Source organism: Balaenoptera acutorostrata, chromosome 2, assembly GCF_949987535.1.
Source record: "Balaenoptera acutorostrata chromosome 2, mBalAcu1.1, whole genome shotgun sequence".
NCBI lineage: Eukaryota > Metazoa > Chordata > Mammalia > Artiodactyla > Balaenopteridae > Balaenoptera > Balaenoptera acutorostrata.
In genome coordinates this window covers 138,489,983-138,507,710 of record NC_080065.1, presented here as the reverse complement: position 1 = coordinate 138,507,710, position 17,728 = coordinate 138,489,983, and the positions used below count along the sequence as shown (strand labels likewise).

Here is a 17,728-nt window from a genome sequence, read left to right as displayed (position 1 = left end):
AGTCTATTTAACTTCCTTTCCTCCAATTCTTCCTGCTTTTCCTCCACATTCATTGAAACACCAGGACTGAGTTGCCCCATGTTACACAGGTAGTTAGTGACAGCCAGAAATTCTCTCTCTTAGGCTGCTTTCTCTCCATTAAGTGCAAAATGTGACGTGGTCATATTTTAGAAGGCTACTTGTGAAAGTGCATGTATTCATGCAACAAACGTGTGTTGAGTACTTAGAACACACAACACCCCGTGTCAGATTCTGGATGAGCGGCAGAGATAAGTTTGCCAGTATGTGTTTTGATAAGAAACAGAGATGGGCAATGGTAGCTGCGGATTGAAGATATAAGATTCCCTCGGAGAGATTCAGATGACCATGGCGACAGAAACAACTATGTCGATAGCATTTACCATTTGTGCATCAGCCAAGGAAGAGCTTTCCACGCATTGTGTCCTCTAATACTCAGACTAGCCCTTTGAAGTAGGTGTTTTTATTATCTCCATTTCCCAGAAGAAGAAACTGTGGTGCAGAGAGGTTATTTTCCCACGCTTACATAGCCAGTAAGTGGCAGAGCTGGGATTCAGCTGCAGGCAGGCCTATTCCCGAGTTCAAGCTGTAACTATTACTGCAAAGCATAGCTTCCGGGGACTTGGGAGGGAAGCAGTGGGAAGGCAGTATTTGCAAAAGGGAGTGTCACTGAGAGGGAAAGATGGGAGAGGGTGCTCCAAATAGAGGGAATGACAAGGCTATAAAGGCAGCCTGGGGCTGGGGAAACAGAATGAAGCACAATCTGGCTTGGCTAGAGCCTGGGCTGGACCTGGGAATCAAAGGGACACTAGCCTTAGATGGGAGCGGGGGACATACCAGGCACCATCTTGCTCCCATTTTGAAGAGGGGCAAGTGGGACAGAGAGGGGAAGCGACTCACCCAGTGGGCTAGTAGACTGAGACTGAGCTTCTTTCTAAGATCTTTTACCACCTCCTCCAACCCTGTGGGCCCGCTGCCTGTGACGCAGCTGCTCCTGTTTCCCCCCTTGGGCAGGGCTCCATTCTGCTCTCAGCAGCTACCGTGCCTCCTCAATTTAAGGTCCTTTCTCCTTAAGCCACCAGATACACAAGGTGACTGTCGTCACGTAGGTCTGTCGTTTCTGTGTTAGTGGAACGCGTTATTTTCTGCTCGCTACCTTGGGCTTCATTCACCTATGATCTTGCTTGAACACAGGCTAGCATAGAAGTATTCATTTGCCACAGTTGGATGGTGGTACTTAACTCATATTCAAAACCATCAGGCTCCCCATAGGAATCTGAGCATACATTCCCCATCAATTCAATTAATTATGCTTTCATTTTTCCATTTTTAGAACTCAGTACTTCTTTCCAGGTGAACAGTTGGGTCTCTGGATCTCAGATGCTATATTTCCAGAGAGGGTTTAAAAAGAAACGGGTGGGGAGCTTCCTTGGTGGCACAGTGGTTAAGAATCCGCCTGCCAATGCAGGGGACACAGGTTCAAGCCCTGGTCTGGGAAGATCCCACATGCTGCAGAGCAACTAAGCCCGTGCGCCACAACTGCTGAGGCTGTGTGCCACAACTACTGAAGCCTGCACACCTAGAGCCCGTACTCTGCAACAAGAGAAGCCACGGCAATGAGAAGCCCGCGCACCGCAACAAAGAGTAGCCTCTGCTCGCCGCAACTAGAGAAAGCCCGTGTGCAGCAACGAAGACCCAACGCAGCAAAAAAAAAAAAAAAAAAAAGAAAGAGGGAATTCTCTCCAGGAAGATGTAGACGGACCTTTCTGGATATAGAGTTGTGGGGAGTGTCTTTCTTTTAGTGCAGCCCTATTCACGGCCTGGATTTTCCAAGATATGTGAAAGGAAAGAAAAACATAGCAATCAGTTTTTTTATCCTTCAAACCAAAAATGAGGGCTGGAGGGGAGAGGAGGATTCCTTTTTTAAAAAAATCTATAAATATGATATTCCAAGTGTGCCTAAATGCATTAAAGGCACAGTGGTGTTTTATACTCCCCACCATTCTTCCAGGGGTCCCCAGCTGATGAGCCACAAGCTGAGTGTAGGTGTGCTTTGGTTTCATCTGCAGAGTTTTCCTGGCAGTGACTGTCCAGGGCTGAGTGGGAGCAGCCCCTTTTTAGCTGACACAGGCATGCCCAGTTCAGCACAGCTCCTAGCTGACCCCGTTTTTTTTTTTAATTAATTAATTAATTAATTTTATTTTTGACTGTGTTGGGTCTTCGTTTCTGTGCGAGGGCTTTCTCTAGTTGCGGCAAGCGGGGGCCACTCTTCATCGCGATGCGCGGGCCTCTCACTATCATGGCCTCTCTTGTTGCGGAGCACAGGCTCCAGACGCGCAGGCTCAGTAGTTGTGGCTCACGGGCCTAGTTGCTCCACGGCATGTGGGATCTTCCCAGACCAGAGCTTGAACCCGTGTACCCTGCATTGGCAGGCAGATTCTCAACCACTGCGCCACCAGGGAAGCCCTGACCCCTGTTTTTGTGTTACTGAACTTATGCTGATTATCTGTGTGACCTTGGCTAAGTCCCTTCCCCTCCCTGTAAGCCAGAAGCTTCACCTATCGAATTGGGATGGGGGTGTTGCCTACATTTTATTTTGTTTATTGCCTGCCTTCTCTCCCTAGAAGGTAAGCTCTAGGAGGGCAGGGGTTTTTGTCTGCTTTGTTCGGTGATGTCTCCCGTAGCATCCTGAACCATGCCTGCCATATAACAGGTGCTAAATAAACATTTAAGGCGAGAATAAATGGTCCTGAACATCCCTTTTGGCTCTGGGAAACACTTTCTGAATGTTTTCTTACTGTGATTTTGGAGGGAAAAAAACTCTCTCCTTCAATTAAACTGTTCAAACCCTGGAGTTCCACAGCAATCTAGAGAGAAAGAGAGAACAATTTGACTTCCCCCTTGCTGGCGGCCAGAACTGCTGGCTGAGAGGCAGAAAATGATGCTTTTCATTTGCATGTCCACCAAAGCTTTTACCCTCCTGTCACTGCCTTCATTTGCATATTTCCATCTGGCTTGCACAGGCTCTGAAACTTCTACTCCTGTGCTTCACCATGGTCTGCAAAACTGCTCAGTATCAGAGCCTGGCTCTGGGTCTCGCCATCAGGTAGCAGACGGTTAAAGTTGAAAAGGAAGGAGGCATTGAGCTGGAGTCCCCCAGTGATGGGGGACACACTGTCCCTGCACAGATCACCCCTGTCACAGCTGTGGTACCTGTTAATGGCGAGGGGGACCCCATCAAGGGGAATGTACTCCGGTGAATCCTCTATGAACTCCTCCTGGTAGCCTAGCCTGCAGAGGCAGCAGGGTCCTGGCAAGGCTTCTGCCTTCAGTGGCCATGCCCAGGGCCTCACTCCCCTGGCAGGTAACACACCCCAGGGCAGCGAGCAGGCAGATCCTGGGCTCGGTGTTTGCTGCGGTTGACTGGCACGATTTCAGGCTGCCCCATGGACCTTACTTCTTACACTTCTAAACTGAGTTTCCTGAACAACATCCTAGCTCAGTGGCTTTCAGACTTTAATGCCCAGCTGCCCTGGGGGGAGGGGAGGGCTTGTGAAATGTGTGTTTCTCTCTCCAGTTGCAGAATTTCCAATTCCACGGACCTAGGGTGGGGCCTGGAATCTGCATTCTTACAGGCATCCCAGGCGATTCTGACGCAGGGGTCCCAGCAGAAACCCTCATACCTAGTCCCAAGACCCAAAGCATCTAACACACATTTCTTGCATCATCGCTGTGCACACGTCCTTATGACACTGTTCCTTGCAGCAATGAATCTGTGTCCTGAATGAGGATTATGCTTTCTAAAGATAAACTATTTCACACATTCAGGCTGCTTCCGTCAACTTCCCTGAACGTTTACCCACTTCTTTCCCCTGCAGCACTCCAGTTACATCAATATGGGAAAGAGGAAGGGGTTTCCATGCCTATCTCTGGGAGGGAAGCGGGGAGAACAGGAGGTGGAAGGGGGAGGTTCCTCATCACCCCTCCATGCACTGTAATACTGGTTGCTGTGGAATTTGTGTGTGAATGCTAAGGTCAGGCTGCCATCGTTTATCAGCTCTGTTCATTGGCTACTCTGTTCCCATGGTGAATCAGCCTCAGGGCCCTCCACAAGCACATTAACTGGGGCAGGGGCTGTGGTAGAGGGTTCCCAGAGACCTCCAAAGTGCTATCACTCCCCCGCTTTAGAATTCTTCTCGCTGAGAGTAATTATCTCTACTAGGTGGAAATAATTATCATACATTCTGTCACATTCTAAGATCAGGAATACAAGACTTCTGAAAGCTGAAATCATAATTTCCCATTTTCCTCTCTTCCCCTACGACCTTCCAAACCCCTCTCCTTTTCCTTACTAAGGTCATCCAATCCCAGCAAAGTAGAAGCCAAAGGGGAGGTAGGGGCCGTGGGAATAAAGAGTTGAAAGGCTCACTCTGAGTTCACTTGCAGGCAGTGGAGCCTGGGATGAGACTGCAGGGTAGACAGCACTGGACTGGGCGGCAGCAGGCCAGAGGCATTGCCTTGGTGACCTTAGAGAAAATCCCTTTCCCCTTTGGAGCCTCAGTTTCCTCATCTGTAACGGGATGGATGGACTAGATCATTCTCACGATCGGAGCCAGACCTAAAGGTCTCTGGAATTGTGGTGCCGTGTTTTCCAAATGCTCCCTACCTCTTGGAGACACCATTGACTCTTCCCTCTCCTCCCCTTCAAATATCCAATCTATCAGCAAGGGCTGTCAATTCTAGTTTCAGAGTAGACCACTAATCCATCTCCATGCCCATCGTAATTTCCATCACTATAATTGCCCCTAGACAGACGTGAGAACCTATTGCTTGGTCCCTCTGTTTCCACTCTTGACTATTCTCTGCTTTAATTCATTTTCCTCATAGCTCCCCAGAGTAGTATTACAGCATGTAAATCAATCCTTCCCTCGCTTAAAACTCTCCAGTGCCTTCCCATTGCATTTAGAGTAAAACTCTAAATCTATACTATGGCCGCGGTGCGCGATCTGGCCTCTGCCTACTTCTCTAATAATACAGCTCTGTGTAAGCTTAGCTCCTTCTTACCTATCTGCTCCTTGGAGGAACTTTCTCAGAACACCCTAAGTCAGTCCCCTTTAATTCCACTTCCTTTATTATCTAGTGCTACAGCAGATTCATTTTATTCACAGTGCATCACAATTTATACATTCACAATTGTTTACGTAATGTCTGTCTTATCCCACTGTACTTGCCATCACCTTGCAGGAAAGACTCCCGCCCCCTCATGCTCCATCATCAGTATATCTTCACATCCTCGGCACCCAGCACCCTGTGCTGCACCTCACGGGCAATTAGTAATATCTGTTGAGTAAATGAATGACATTGGCCACAAATAGGGTCAAAAGCTACAGAAAGGAAAGTTGGGGGAACTAAAGATAAATTTTGCCTGGGATGATTTTTGCCCTTCCTTTAATATATCCCTTCTCAAAATGTTCCTGTCCCTGAAAAAAGAAATCTAAAGTATCTATTAAAAATAGGTCTTTGGGCACAAGACACGGGCCTGCAAAGGCAACTCATGGATGGCATTCTTAATATCTTACCATCAACCTAATGAAGAAAGTTGTAATTTGTGATCATAGCTCAATTGAATTTTGACTTTGAATGTTAAAATAGGCTACACGAAAACAATTTCTCATAGAAACATTTTAAAGGGAGGAGAGAAGAATCTTGAAAGCAAATCAGTAGCATTTACTGGCATATATCACTGAAGGTGCTATTTACATATTATCTTATCTATTCATGGTGCTGGTGAACAAAACATTGACTTGGGCGCTGTGGCCTGTGCTGCTGGTTGACTCACCAACATCCATTCCAACCCCTTCCATTTTAGAGGCTAAAAAACCTAATTCTTGCCATTTCCACCTTCCTTGTCACTAGAAGTGATTGTGGGCCACTGTTCTGACTAACGAGATAGACAGAAGGAGATGCCCGCTTGGGATGGGGAGTATATTGTAAGCTTTTGGTTTCCTGCTCCAAAGAGACGGAACTGGCTGCAGTACTTTTTCCCCCTCTTGCTGCTTGAACATGGATGTGACATCGGGGAGCCGCTGTTTTGGGCACACGAGGAAAGGCCGGGGCAACCACAGCACAGCAGACCCCGATTTCACTGAACCATGAGCCACTGTCTGCCTCCGCTCTCCTTGTAAGAAAGATAACTCTCTAACTGTTCCTATTACTCTGGTCAGATTATTGCATTACTTGCAGACAACCGCATCTGGCCACATTTCGTTGGCTTTTGGTTAATAGACATTAATATAAATATTGACGAGATTAAGAAAAGATAAAGCTACTTGTGTATGCATGCAGATACATGCAATTTAGGTGGAACTTAATCCCCCAAGTTCTAAATTTGTGAGAATTTATGATATATTCTGTTAGTAAATAGCAAGAACAATTAATTGAAGCTTATTGGAAAAGATGTTTGAGTATCAAAAGCCCTTAAAAATACCTCCTACTGTAGCCCCAGGGTGTCTAGTGCTCTGCATATCAGAGGCTCATGAAACTTTGTTGACTTCATCAGGAAATATGTAAACAACAACAACAAAAGCTTCCACTGGTGTTTGCACTTGTCTGCTTGGCTCTGGTTCTCATCACTGTCTTCGCATCCTTGTGTTTTTGTCTGGCCCTAGTGAGGTGAAGTATGTGCCTTTTCTCTTTAGCATATATTCCCAACAAATGTTGTGATGCATATTCTGACTCTTAGGGGGGTTCATGCAGGTCCCTAAGTGCTGGAATTGGCTGAGCTAGGCCTGGTAAGCAAGAGTCCATCTCAAGTGGATCAAACTCCTTTTTCTGGCAGGTAGACTCTTCTGTCTGCCTGTCAGACCCCTAAATCCAAAATCCTTCCTCCCAGTCCCTCTGAGGGGGAGCCTCAGAAACCCAGGTATTGCTGGTCTCAGGAGTGAACCACCGTTCTGCTTTGTCCGTGGACTTCCCCAGAAGAGAGAGGTCCAGTGGCTTTTCAATCAGTGTGAGCAGTGGCACCCTTTCTTCTAGTGAAGTTTAGCAGAAGTCCAATATAGAAAATCGATAAAAGAATTGAAAATAGCTTCTCTTTTGTTGTGCTTCCTATGTGCTGGCTGGATACTGTGTTATGGGTTCTATATGTATCAATCTCTTTTAAACCTCACAACAATACTAGGGTTGTTTCCCATTTTACCGGTGAAAATACAGAAGCATAGAGTAGAGTTGTTTTATTAGAAATGGGAAGGAAGGAGGCTGGGTTTCCTGTTTGGTCTCATCTTTACCTCAAGGTCAATTCCTAAGATAGCCTCGTGGAACCCTCAGGAGTCCTGGAAACACAGTTTGAAAATCCTCTTCTAGCCAGAAGTCACAAGCGCACATACCCTTTCAGGGTCAGCTGAGTCACGCGGGAATGAAGCTGATCACCTGGGGGCTGTGGTCCAGTGGGGAATACACGCATCAGCTCAAGAGGGCAGCTGCCACTCAGTTTTGGACCATCATTGCCAAACTGTGCAGGTTACACAGAAACTTGCCTGCTAGAGGATTCAGTTTGTGGGTCACTAACTTGAGACTTCAGGAGGACTGATGAGGAGTGTGAAAACACAGCCTGAGGTCAGTCCGCAAGGGTGCCATTAGCGGGTAAGATGCCCAGCCATGAAGGAAATAAAGGAGAAAAAACAAGCCCAGGGGTCTTTTCAGGCACATGCATGTTTGGATGGCCCATTATACTGACTAGTGAAGAATCATTTCTTCCCACTGTTTACCTACTGGCCTGAGTTATTTTTAAGCAAGCCCTTCCCCTGCTTGGTTCTCTCTGCTCTTTACCATGTGTTTGCCAGTACCGGCCAGGCATCCAGTCTCACACCTCTTCTCCCACGCAACCCCCCTGACTGTCTTCTTATTTAAAGAAAAACAAGAGTATAATGGTGAACGATGAGACAATCTAAATTATACAGCAGGCAAAATGAGTCCTGAGGGGAGCTCCTTAGGAAGATTTTATTCCATTGCCACTTAGGAATATTGGTCCTCGCTGACACCCAAATGCGAACCAGACAGGTGGTAAAGATGCCTCCAGCACGTGTCTATGAGGCCTTGGTATTTATGCAGTTATGCCCCCAGAAAGTGAGAGTGTGTGCAAATCTATTCATGCAGCCAGATTCTAAGCCATGCCTCCCTGCATGCTTTAGAAGCTCGGTATCTATAAGGGACTGCATACTGATTAAAGAGCTCACAGACATTAAACAACTGTAAAAGGAAATACAGTCAGCACTTATTTATTTGTGACATGAACTTTCCAGAATATAGTTGAAAGAACGTTACACACAAAGACAGAAAGGGGGTCAGTAAATTTGGGAATTGGTGTAGATTGGTAGTTTTCAGATTTTTTGTTTCCCCTCTCCATTCCACTTTTCCTTCTTCCTCCCTCCCTGCCTCCTTCTTTCTCCTTCCCTCCCCTCCCCTCCCCTCCCCTCCCCTCCCCTCCCTTCCCTTCTCCTTTCCTTTCCCTTCCGTTTTTGAAAAGAAATTGTATTCACAAGTCCAATATGTAAAACAGACAAAAATGGAGCTACTCATGTCTCCTGTGGGGGCTGAAACCTCACTGATTTGGTCACCCCAGTACTCTCAGTATGATATCTGAGGCATTTCTAAGAAACTTCATTTTCCAACCGTAAGAAACAAATTTACATCACCATGGGAACTAGATTATTTCCAAGATCTTTCTCAGAACCAAGAAAAGCAGAACCATTTTTTCTTAAAGATGAAGAAACCAAGGTCTACAAGGGCCAGGTGACTTGTCCAGAGACACACAGAAAGTGCTAGAACCAGAGTGAGAACCCACTCATAATTCAGTGCTCCTTCTACCCCTCGGAAATAGTTCAGGATGGGGGTTGAATCTTGACTCACCTAGCTATTAGCTGTGTAACCTTGGAAAGATATTCAACATTTCTGTGGTCCCTCATTTGTAAAAGGAGATAAAACAAGAATCCCACCTAATGCTTCTGCAAAGATTCAATGAAATAAGGCATGTAGAGGACTCAAAACCTCACTTAGCATATGTGGTAGGTGCTCAACAAATGTTAGTCGTACCATACTGTCCCCCATCCTTTCTCTGTACCTTTCGGCTACAGAACATTAGAGTTGTGATTATGCCTGTTAATCTTGACAGAGCACATCACCCAGATAGCAGATAGAACTGGTCAAGGCACAGGATGTGTCCATATAATCCACAGCATGCAACGGACAGTTGACAGTAAAGCATAGTTGAAAAACCGAATACTATAAAGTCTGGAAAAAATTCCCACCCTTAATTTCCCAGTATTTGTTTTTTCCTATATATATGGCGTTGAGCAAAGGGGTTGAGAAGAGCTGACTCACCTGGGAGAAATGTCACATCCTTGCTGCATGAAGGCTCCCAGGGAGAACCACAAGCTGTTGAATATCCCAAACTCATTGGACTGGTCGCTGGTTGTCTGGTCCCGCCCTTCCTCAAACTCTTCACTGTGCCATTCGTAGGGGCTGAAGCGGCTGACCAGGAAAAGGACAACACTCACTCCAATGTAGGCGAAAACAATACACATCCAAATCTCATAAGCCAAAGGATCCAGGAAGGAGAAGACCCCTGGCTTGGACTTCTGTGGCTTTTTTATCATGATGGAGATCCCCAAACTCATAAATGGTTTGGAGAAATCTATCACCTCTTCCCGGACCAAGGTGATAGTTAAAGGGGCCACGGCCACATCTGCTCTCTGCAAAAAAAAAAAAAGGAAAAAAAAACGCCCTTGAGTTCAGCAGCTCTCTGTTCTCTTATTTTTCTCTTCACTGTGAATATTCTTTTGTAATCTTAAAGGATGTGAGAGTTGGAAAGAACCTTAGAAGTCCAAACCCTCCTACTCTCTATAAAATATTTATGGTAAATGGATGATTGGCTCAATATCTCACAGGAGAGATTATCCCATTCTTTGACAGTTCTAATTGTTAGGGGAGTCTTCCTCACCTTATGGAAGGAGGCTGTCATAATATCTGTTATTTTTTGCCTGCCCAGCAGCCATGCCTTCTTCCTCTGGAAGAAGAACTACTCCTGCCCCACTCTCAGTCCTCCTGGTTCAAATGGGACTGATCACCCTGGTTATGAGGTGAAGCATATCACCCAGGTCTGTGGCCATCGGTGTACACTACTCCCCTGGCCAGAATGGTTCATTGAAGGATGGCACAGGACCCAAGTCTCTTTAATGAGCATGAGCCCTGAAAGTCAGAGTGAGAGATGATCCATGATGAAATAATTTGAGTCACCCTTAATTCAGGGCTTACCCTGGACTCCCTAGGATCATATTATAAGTATACTCTTTTGTTTGTCCTCAGGAACATGATCCAATCAGTCTGTTTGCTTAAGCCAGTTTGAGTTGGGCTTCTTTTACCTGCAACCAAGACAGCCCTGGCTAACAAGGTAGTGAAGGCAAATTTAACTCAGTAAACATTTACTGGGCGCTTATTATGCGTAAGCCCTAGGCTGGAAGGGAAGCTGTGGTCTCTACACTCAGGGAATTACAAACTAGTCAGCGAGATTGGTACACACACACACACACAATTTTCCAGTCTATAGACTGGAGCCATGCTAAGAGATACAAAGTGCTACAGGAGGTCAGGAAGGAATTAATTCTGGCTGGGGAGATCAGGGACTGCGCCATCAGAGAGGTGACATATAAATTGGCACTGAAGTGAGAGTAGGATTTCAACAGGTTGCTCGGGTACAGAATACATTCCCAGAGAAGGGAATCATGTGAGGAAAGTAGTTTCTCTCTGGCAGAGAGAAAGTAAAGTAGTATCACAATTTGTTTTTTCAAGGAGACTGCTAAGGAGTGCACAAATAACTCAGTTTTAAAAATTCATGTAGATAAACATAAAATGGTTGCAAGAAATGTTCATCTCTGTGCATCCAGCATGTGGAATCACCAGCCTTGCTCTTCTGTCTTTCCTACCTCTGCCTAATGGCAGAAGCACTGGCATCTCTGCTATAAAATCCACTGCTCTCTTGGCCTGAGATCAAGAGATCCTGGAAACCTAACACGGTTCCATGGACAGATGCCATGACATTCATTTTTGAAATGAGAGGCGTGTCTGTGCAAGTCTGTTGGAGGCGGATGGCTTTCTCTTATGACGCTGCGTAACAGTCCAGATGTGAGGCTGGGGACAGATGCTGTGCAGACTCCGGCCCCGCCCAGCTGCCGGCTGGTGTTGCTTAGGAAAGATTTCCTCTGGTTACTCTCATTGGCTGAGATTTTTGAGAAGGCATTTTACATGGAATAAAAAGCCTGGCTTTAGAATGACTTAAGTTTCTCACTCATAGAAAGAAACTTTCTGTAAAGCAATGTGGGATTGAGTATGTATTTCATAGTAATTCTTTTTTTTCCCTAACACCCATTGCATAAATCTTGATGCTTTTTACAAACACTTACAAGCCATTGCCAGGAAGAAGATATCTCTTCTTTCCTCTGTAACCTAACATAGGTAGAGCAGGAATGGGGGAGAAAAGTCATGGAAATGACTTAGAGGGAATGACCACAAGTTACCCAAAAGGGAGGTGGATGCCGAGCTTCTAAAGTGGTAAAGGGAATTGAATGGATTTGTCTGATGCCTCCTGATGTGCGTTAATAAAAGGGACTGTGAACTGGAAAAAAGTCACAAAACCACATGATCTTATTGCTTTGTCCATTTAGCAGTTCCAAGATTTATTCCATGGAACATTATTTTTAGAAGGATGTTAATAAGTATAACATGAAAAAAACACAAATGTAAACAGACTACTTTGAGGCAGGACTTCTCAGAACCTTTAAAAGACCCCTATGCACTGAGAATTTCCAAGAGGGGTAAGTAGATATAGTGTTTCCAAAATTCTTTGGCCATGGACCCCTGAGGGTCTTCAAAAGGCACCCATATGCATAGGAGACACACACAGTGGGAGATGCTTCAGTTCAGTGACCTTATTTTGTAGATAGGAAACTCAGGTCCAGAGAGGACAGGTGGTTTGTGCAAAGCAGCAGTGTTTTTAGCTTGTCTGATGTTGACTGAGAGGTCTCAGGAGTTGATTTCCAGCCCCTGAGGAAGTTACTGGACCTCTGCAGGATCAGTCAAGGGCAATGCTCATCTGGGAAAGTAGACCTGGCCGCTTTGCTTTGTGACTCACTGACCACGTGCCCTCGAGTGAGATGGTTGTCCTTTTGGATGTCAATTTCCTCTTTAGAAAAAGAGGCATAATAATTTTTGCTTTATCTATTGGAGAGCAGTGTTTTGCGAGAGTCAAAAGAATTCAAATACGTGAGGGTACTGTGACCCGTGGGCGTTTCACAGGTGCTCAGAATTATTTTCTTAAACAGATGTCTTGTGACAGTGATTCTCAAGCTTGAGCGTGCAGCACAGCCAAAGCACCTTGGGGTTTTTTTTTTTTAAACCACAGATGGCAGAATTTCTAGATCACTGAGTCTGGAGAGACCTGAGAATTTGCATTTCTAACAGGTTCCCAGGTGAGGCTGCTGCTCTAGACTTTGAGAACTACCGACCCAGGAGATCCCCAAACAAAATACATCCGGAAAAAATCCTGGGTAAAGAGTAAACCGCGTTGATGCAGTAGGTAAAAGCAAAAACTGCAGAAAATGATCAGGGATGGAGATTCACTCTGGGCCGGGCACTGTTGAGGGGAACACTCCCCACCCCAGCCCTGGGATAGAGGATTCGGGGGTAACCCTTGGAGGAGGTCAGCGGCTCGCAGGAGTCTTGTAGCCAGTGAGCTGGCAGAGTCGGAATTCAAATCCAGGTGTCTGTCTCCCAAGTTCACTCTCTTGCTGCTTCATTAAGACCAAGAACAGGCAAGAAAGTCACTGAGAATCAGGCACAAAGCCGTACCCATGCAAGGAGCAGAAATTTCATTTGCAGCCTGTGGCATCTGAGGACGCAGACACTGTTGCTATTCTCATCACTAGTTAATAGTGGCCTCAGAGTCCAGTGCTCAGATGGTGGGATTTCTACACAGGCGGTATGTCCCAGCATGCAGTGTAAGAGCCAAGGCTGCATGTCCCGACTCTGCTCTGTGTCCTTTGCCAAACTGCCTAATCTCCCTGGGTCTCAGTGTCCGCATCTATAAAATGTGGAAAATAATCATATCTACCTTCTGGGGTTGTTATGAGGAGTAAGTGAAATAATGTGGGTATTTCGCATAGTGCCTGGCATATACTATGTGCTGAAATGCTACTATTATAATTGTTGATAAGAGCAAAAGGTAGCAAAAGGAAGGTGAGAGACACGCTGATTAACTTAGCCTATTTAACAGGCACAGAAGGAAGAGATTTGGAGGCCTCCGAATGAATTTTTCTGATCTTGCTGGTCATTTGTGGCTGAGAGATGCTTTCCCCAAACCCCTCTATTCTTCCTCAGTTGGCGGGGGGCAGAAAAAGAAAGCCAAACTGAAAATCAAGAGAGGGCATCCATTTGGGCCCATCGTGGAGTTTTCAGAATAGTTTTTACTGGGCAGAGGGACAGGCCTTGTGGAGGTGAGGGGAAAGGGAAGGGCTGGCAGCTGAGGCATCCAGAGGCAATTTTGGTTTGTCACCGATGAGCCAGTGACGCATGACTAATGGCTGGCTACTGGGGGGCTTGCCCTTAGGATAATCATGCCATTGTTCTGCTCAGATCATAGGCCTTTTCTAAGGGAACATGGGGTGAAGGTAAAGATGAATGTTGGTGGAGGTGAACAGTTCACAGTAGTTGCCATGGGGATGACCTTAAGAGCTTGGTGGAGGTTCCCATGGAAACCAACCTCAAGATGCAGCATTAATCACCCAGATCTCTATCTTTCACCCGTGAAGCTTCCCAAAGGTAAGAGGCAATAAAGGAGGAGAGAGGGTAGAAGCACGTCCCCCTTCTCAACTCATTAACCATCTTCCCAGGTCATCTCAAAAGCCACCTTCCTAGAAAGGATTTTCTTTGTTCCATTTCTTTCTTCTTTGAATTCCCTTTGTATGGCTCTCATGGTCATCATGACTCCTATTGCCTTGATCTGAGACAATGAGATTTTAAAACCTCCTAAATGGTTGCTTCATCCTGACCAGAACTCAACACCGGCTTGGGGCTCGGTATATGCTTCTGTGCAGAAACCCAGCCTGGAGTCTTTGATTTCTATGAGTGAAGCTGTGGTAGTCTCTTTCCTGCATGTGGTGGCAGGATTCTTCTTCCATTGCCTTTTGTTGTTCCTCTACTCAAGTACCTTCATGATCTTCCAGTGCCCACTGAATCAATCCACACTCTTTCCCTTTTCATTTCTTACTCAGACTTATCCCTGACTACTCATCTCAAGCCCTCTACAAAAATCAGCAGTGTTTTCTCATTCTCCTTTCACACCTTACTTATTTCCATCACCATTCCATAGTTTATACTTTAGAAATTCTTTGGCTGCCTTTCTCTCTATTTGAATATGGCCATGTTCAAGTTCTACATCTTTCTTGAGGGCTAGACACACTCATATTAGCCTTTTGCCTGAACCTTGATTCTCTGCTGTCTTACCATTCTCTCTCATTGTCTTTTATACCCCATAAAATGTTAAGATCCCTGGGGACAGGGATCAGATCTTTTACTTCTCAATGATTCTTTAAACACTTAAAACAATTCAGGGCATTCAGTGGCTTCTCCAAAATCCTTCAGTTTATTGAAGATTTTGTAGCAATTGTGTGTGGTCTTATTTCAAGTGTGGTGAATGGAGTAGACCAATCCCTATTCACAGATAACTGTTATATAAGGCAGGGTAAGCCATAAAAGAAGCAGAAGCTAAATTCTCCAAGGAAGGCAACAACAGTTAAAAAGGGTTCTCCCCATACCTGTTATGGGGAGAACAAAATGGCATCTTGGAAAAAGTAGTATTTGATACAGGTTTGGGGGAAGGGTAAGATTTTTAGAGGTGCAGCATGGAAGGGGACTAGAGAACAGAGTGACTCAGGGTGGTTTGGCTGAAATGGAAGGTGCTAGAAAGGGCAAGTAACTAGAACGTTTGGTTGTATCCAGGCTACCCCCAACACCAGGGAAAAAGTTCATATTGAGGGAGACATAAGTGACTGAGCAGGGAAGTAACAAGTCAGCAGTCTGCCTCGAGAAAACTGATCTTGAAGCTAAGCTGTCACCTGTATTGGATGATGATCAACTGAGGTCACAAGACTGAGCTGAGTTTGGCTGAAGGAGCTGGGACCAGGAACCTGAACAAAAAATGTCTTAAGATATGGGATTTTTGGACTCCTCATCTTTTCGGCATCAGTAATACTAAATCATGGGGTCTAATAGGCATCTATGGGCAGGGCCAGCCAACCACCAAATGACTTCCTGTCAACCTCTCTGCCTCCGCTTCCAATTGCCCACCCTGTAGGGAACTTACTCCATAGACCAGCTCTCCCACCATGCCATTCCAAGCCTTTGTGTCAGGGTCGCGGGCTCCATATTTCCCATCACTGACGATCTCAAGACGGTAGGAGTAGCCCACATGCTTGGCGATCTCTGCCGCCAGCTCTACACAGTAGCCCTCGTAGCGGTCATTGCCTTCAAACTGGTTGGCATTCTTCTTGAGCATCACATAAGGATCTTCCTGGTGGAGAAATGGGAGACAGAGAATGTGGGTTCTGGGTTCACTCTTGCGGAGGGAGGCCTTTGGCGTGGCGGAGGAGGACGTCTCCAACATTCCTAAACTTTGGGGAAGTCTCTCTGGCCCCTAAATCCACTTCCTGCATTTCTGCTCCCCCCCATTACAAAAGTTCTTGGGTTAAGGAAGCAAACTATTAAAATAGAATGTTTCACTGAGACGCCATGCCTAGCTTTTCAAGTTGTTCCAGGAGCTCTTGTATTTTTTGGAGGTGTTGGGGGAATAACCCTTAAATAGGCTCCAACTGTCTCATCACTGAAAATCATAACAGCTTTACTTATACTCACTTTAGGTGCTGGACTTTAGGGAACTTGCTTTGAAAACGGCTTCTACTAAGGAAGGGTAGAGTCAGAACCACTACAATTTAGTCTCATCCTTATGTTTTATATACATTGGAAACTGTGGCTCAAAGGAGGGTAAGTGACTTACTTATCCAAGAGCACAAAGGGAAATCATGGCAGAGCCAGAGAGCAAAAGTCCCTCTGACTTTCAGGATATTCCTTTTTTACTTCCTCTTTCTATCGACCACACAGTTTTGGCAAGAAGAATGACCAGCTTTCACTCCTGGGAAAACCTTTGTGTTGGTCTATCTCACATCCCAGGTAACCTCCATGAAGGACTGAGTACTCACTAGGATTGTAGTGACGATGTACGTTCTATTCTGGACACTTGAGTTATCCCCCCCGGCTTGAGCATCCGTGGCTGCAGGGACAAACTTATCATCTTCATTCCAGTAACCAATCTGTTAAAGAGAGGAATGTGGTGACATAAGGTGAGGCAGGCTCCTCAGGAATGGCCCACTCTGGGTCCCCCAGCCAACATCAGACAGGAAATCAAGGAGCTGAGCATCACACCAGCAATCCTGGACACACCAGGCTCTGAAGTACTGGTAGATATAAACAACAAGAGACAAGATGCTCTCTAGGTCCTCCCATCCCCACCCCATGAAAATCCTCATCATGATGGGTAAGCCTGAAAATTGCCTCTTAAGGGCCGAGGGTTTAACTGTTGATGCAGCTAAACTGTTATGTACAATGTGAGTCAGGGCCATAGAGATTTAATTTCCTGCAGTTGTTCACAAGGCCAAACCCCTCCTTCCCCCATGCCTAGTAACCCTTCTCTTCCTGAGCTCATTCTGAAGTGTAGTTGGAATCATATGATTTAAACCTTACATTCTTTTTGTTTTCTTTTTAGGTGAACTGTATTTTTCCATCTGGATTTAACTTTCTAGGTGATGGTTATTTTATCCTTTATTTATTCATTTCTCTTATTTCCAATTTTTGACCTATTATAATACTGAGAATATAGTCGTGCCTGCAAATACTGATTGACAACATTATTTTTTTAAAAAAATTAGTAGTTATTTATACTAACTCGTTTTCCAAGGTCTTTTAGCAGATACTTATTGGATCCCTATTGTGTGTAAGACTCCGAGCTAAAACATTGGTGGTATTGTGGCAGGGTTGAGAAAGATACAAAGAAGTCTTGGAAATAGTCCTTGCTCTGAGGATCCCTCCAGTCTATTTGGGAAGACAAGACCCACACATGCACGTGGCCCCAGAAGTGACAAGTGAGTGGCTCAGGTAGCTTGAGCCTAAGGAGTTTGGAGAAGCAGAAGCCAAGTATGGAACCTATGCTGGGAAAAAGGCAGCAGGAGGAGGTGAGGCTTAAGTCACGAGGGGTGGAAGGGTTGAGTCCAAACCTGTCAGGTCGGAGAGAAGATAAGCCAAGATGGGAAGGCGGGAATCTGCCCAGATATGTAAGTTCAGTGGGTCCTGAGTGGAGGATAGGGTTAGTCCAAGAGGGCAGTGGGCGCTTGGGTCTAGGTAGCAGAGGGATTGGAAGGCCAGGCTAAGTGGTGTAGACTTTATTCTGAAGGCAACTCCTTGATTTCCTTTATTCTCTTTATTGGGAAGAGCAGAATGGCGTGGCTAATACACACACACACACCCCCCACACACCCCTATCTCTATCTATCTTTTATTTTATTTTGTTTTTTGGCTGTGTTGGGTCTTTGTTGCTGCACACGGGCTTTCT

General features: G+C 45.6%; 1 protein-coding gene across 4 annotated transcripts in view; it reads right to left on the bottom strand.

Moving 5' to 3' along the window:
* GRIA1 (glutamate ionotropic receptor AMPA type subunit 1) overlaps nucleotides 1-17,728 on the bottom strand; it is a 316,336-nt gene that overhangs the window by 87,384 nt on the left and 211,224 nt on the right. For all 4 annotated transcript variants that reach the window (XM_007165498.2, XM_007165497.3, XM_007165496.3 and 1 more), the window contains exons 9-11: nucleotides 16,323-16,433; nucleotides 15,431-15,637; nucleotides 9,397-9,767 (exon numbers count right to left, since the gene is read on the bottom strand). In XM_007165498.2, the coding sequence (XP_007165560.1) occupies nucleotides 9,397-9,767; nucleotides 15,431-15,637; nucleotides 16,323-16,433 (689 nt within the window). The remainder of the gene's footprint in view (nucleotides 1-9,396; nucleotides 9,768-15,430; nucleotides 15,638-16,322; nucleotides 16,434-17,728) is intronic.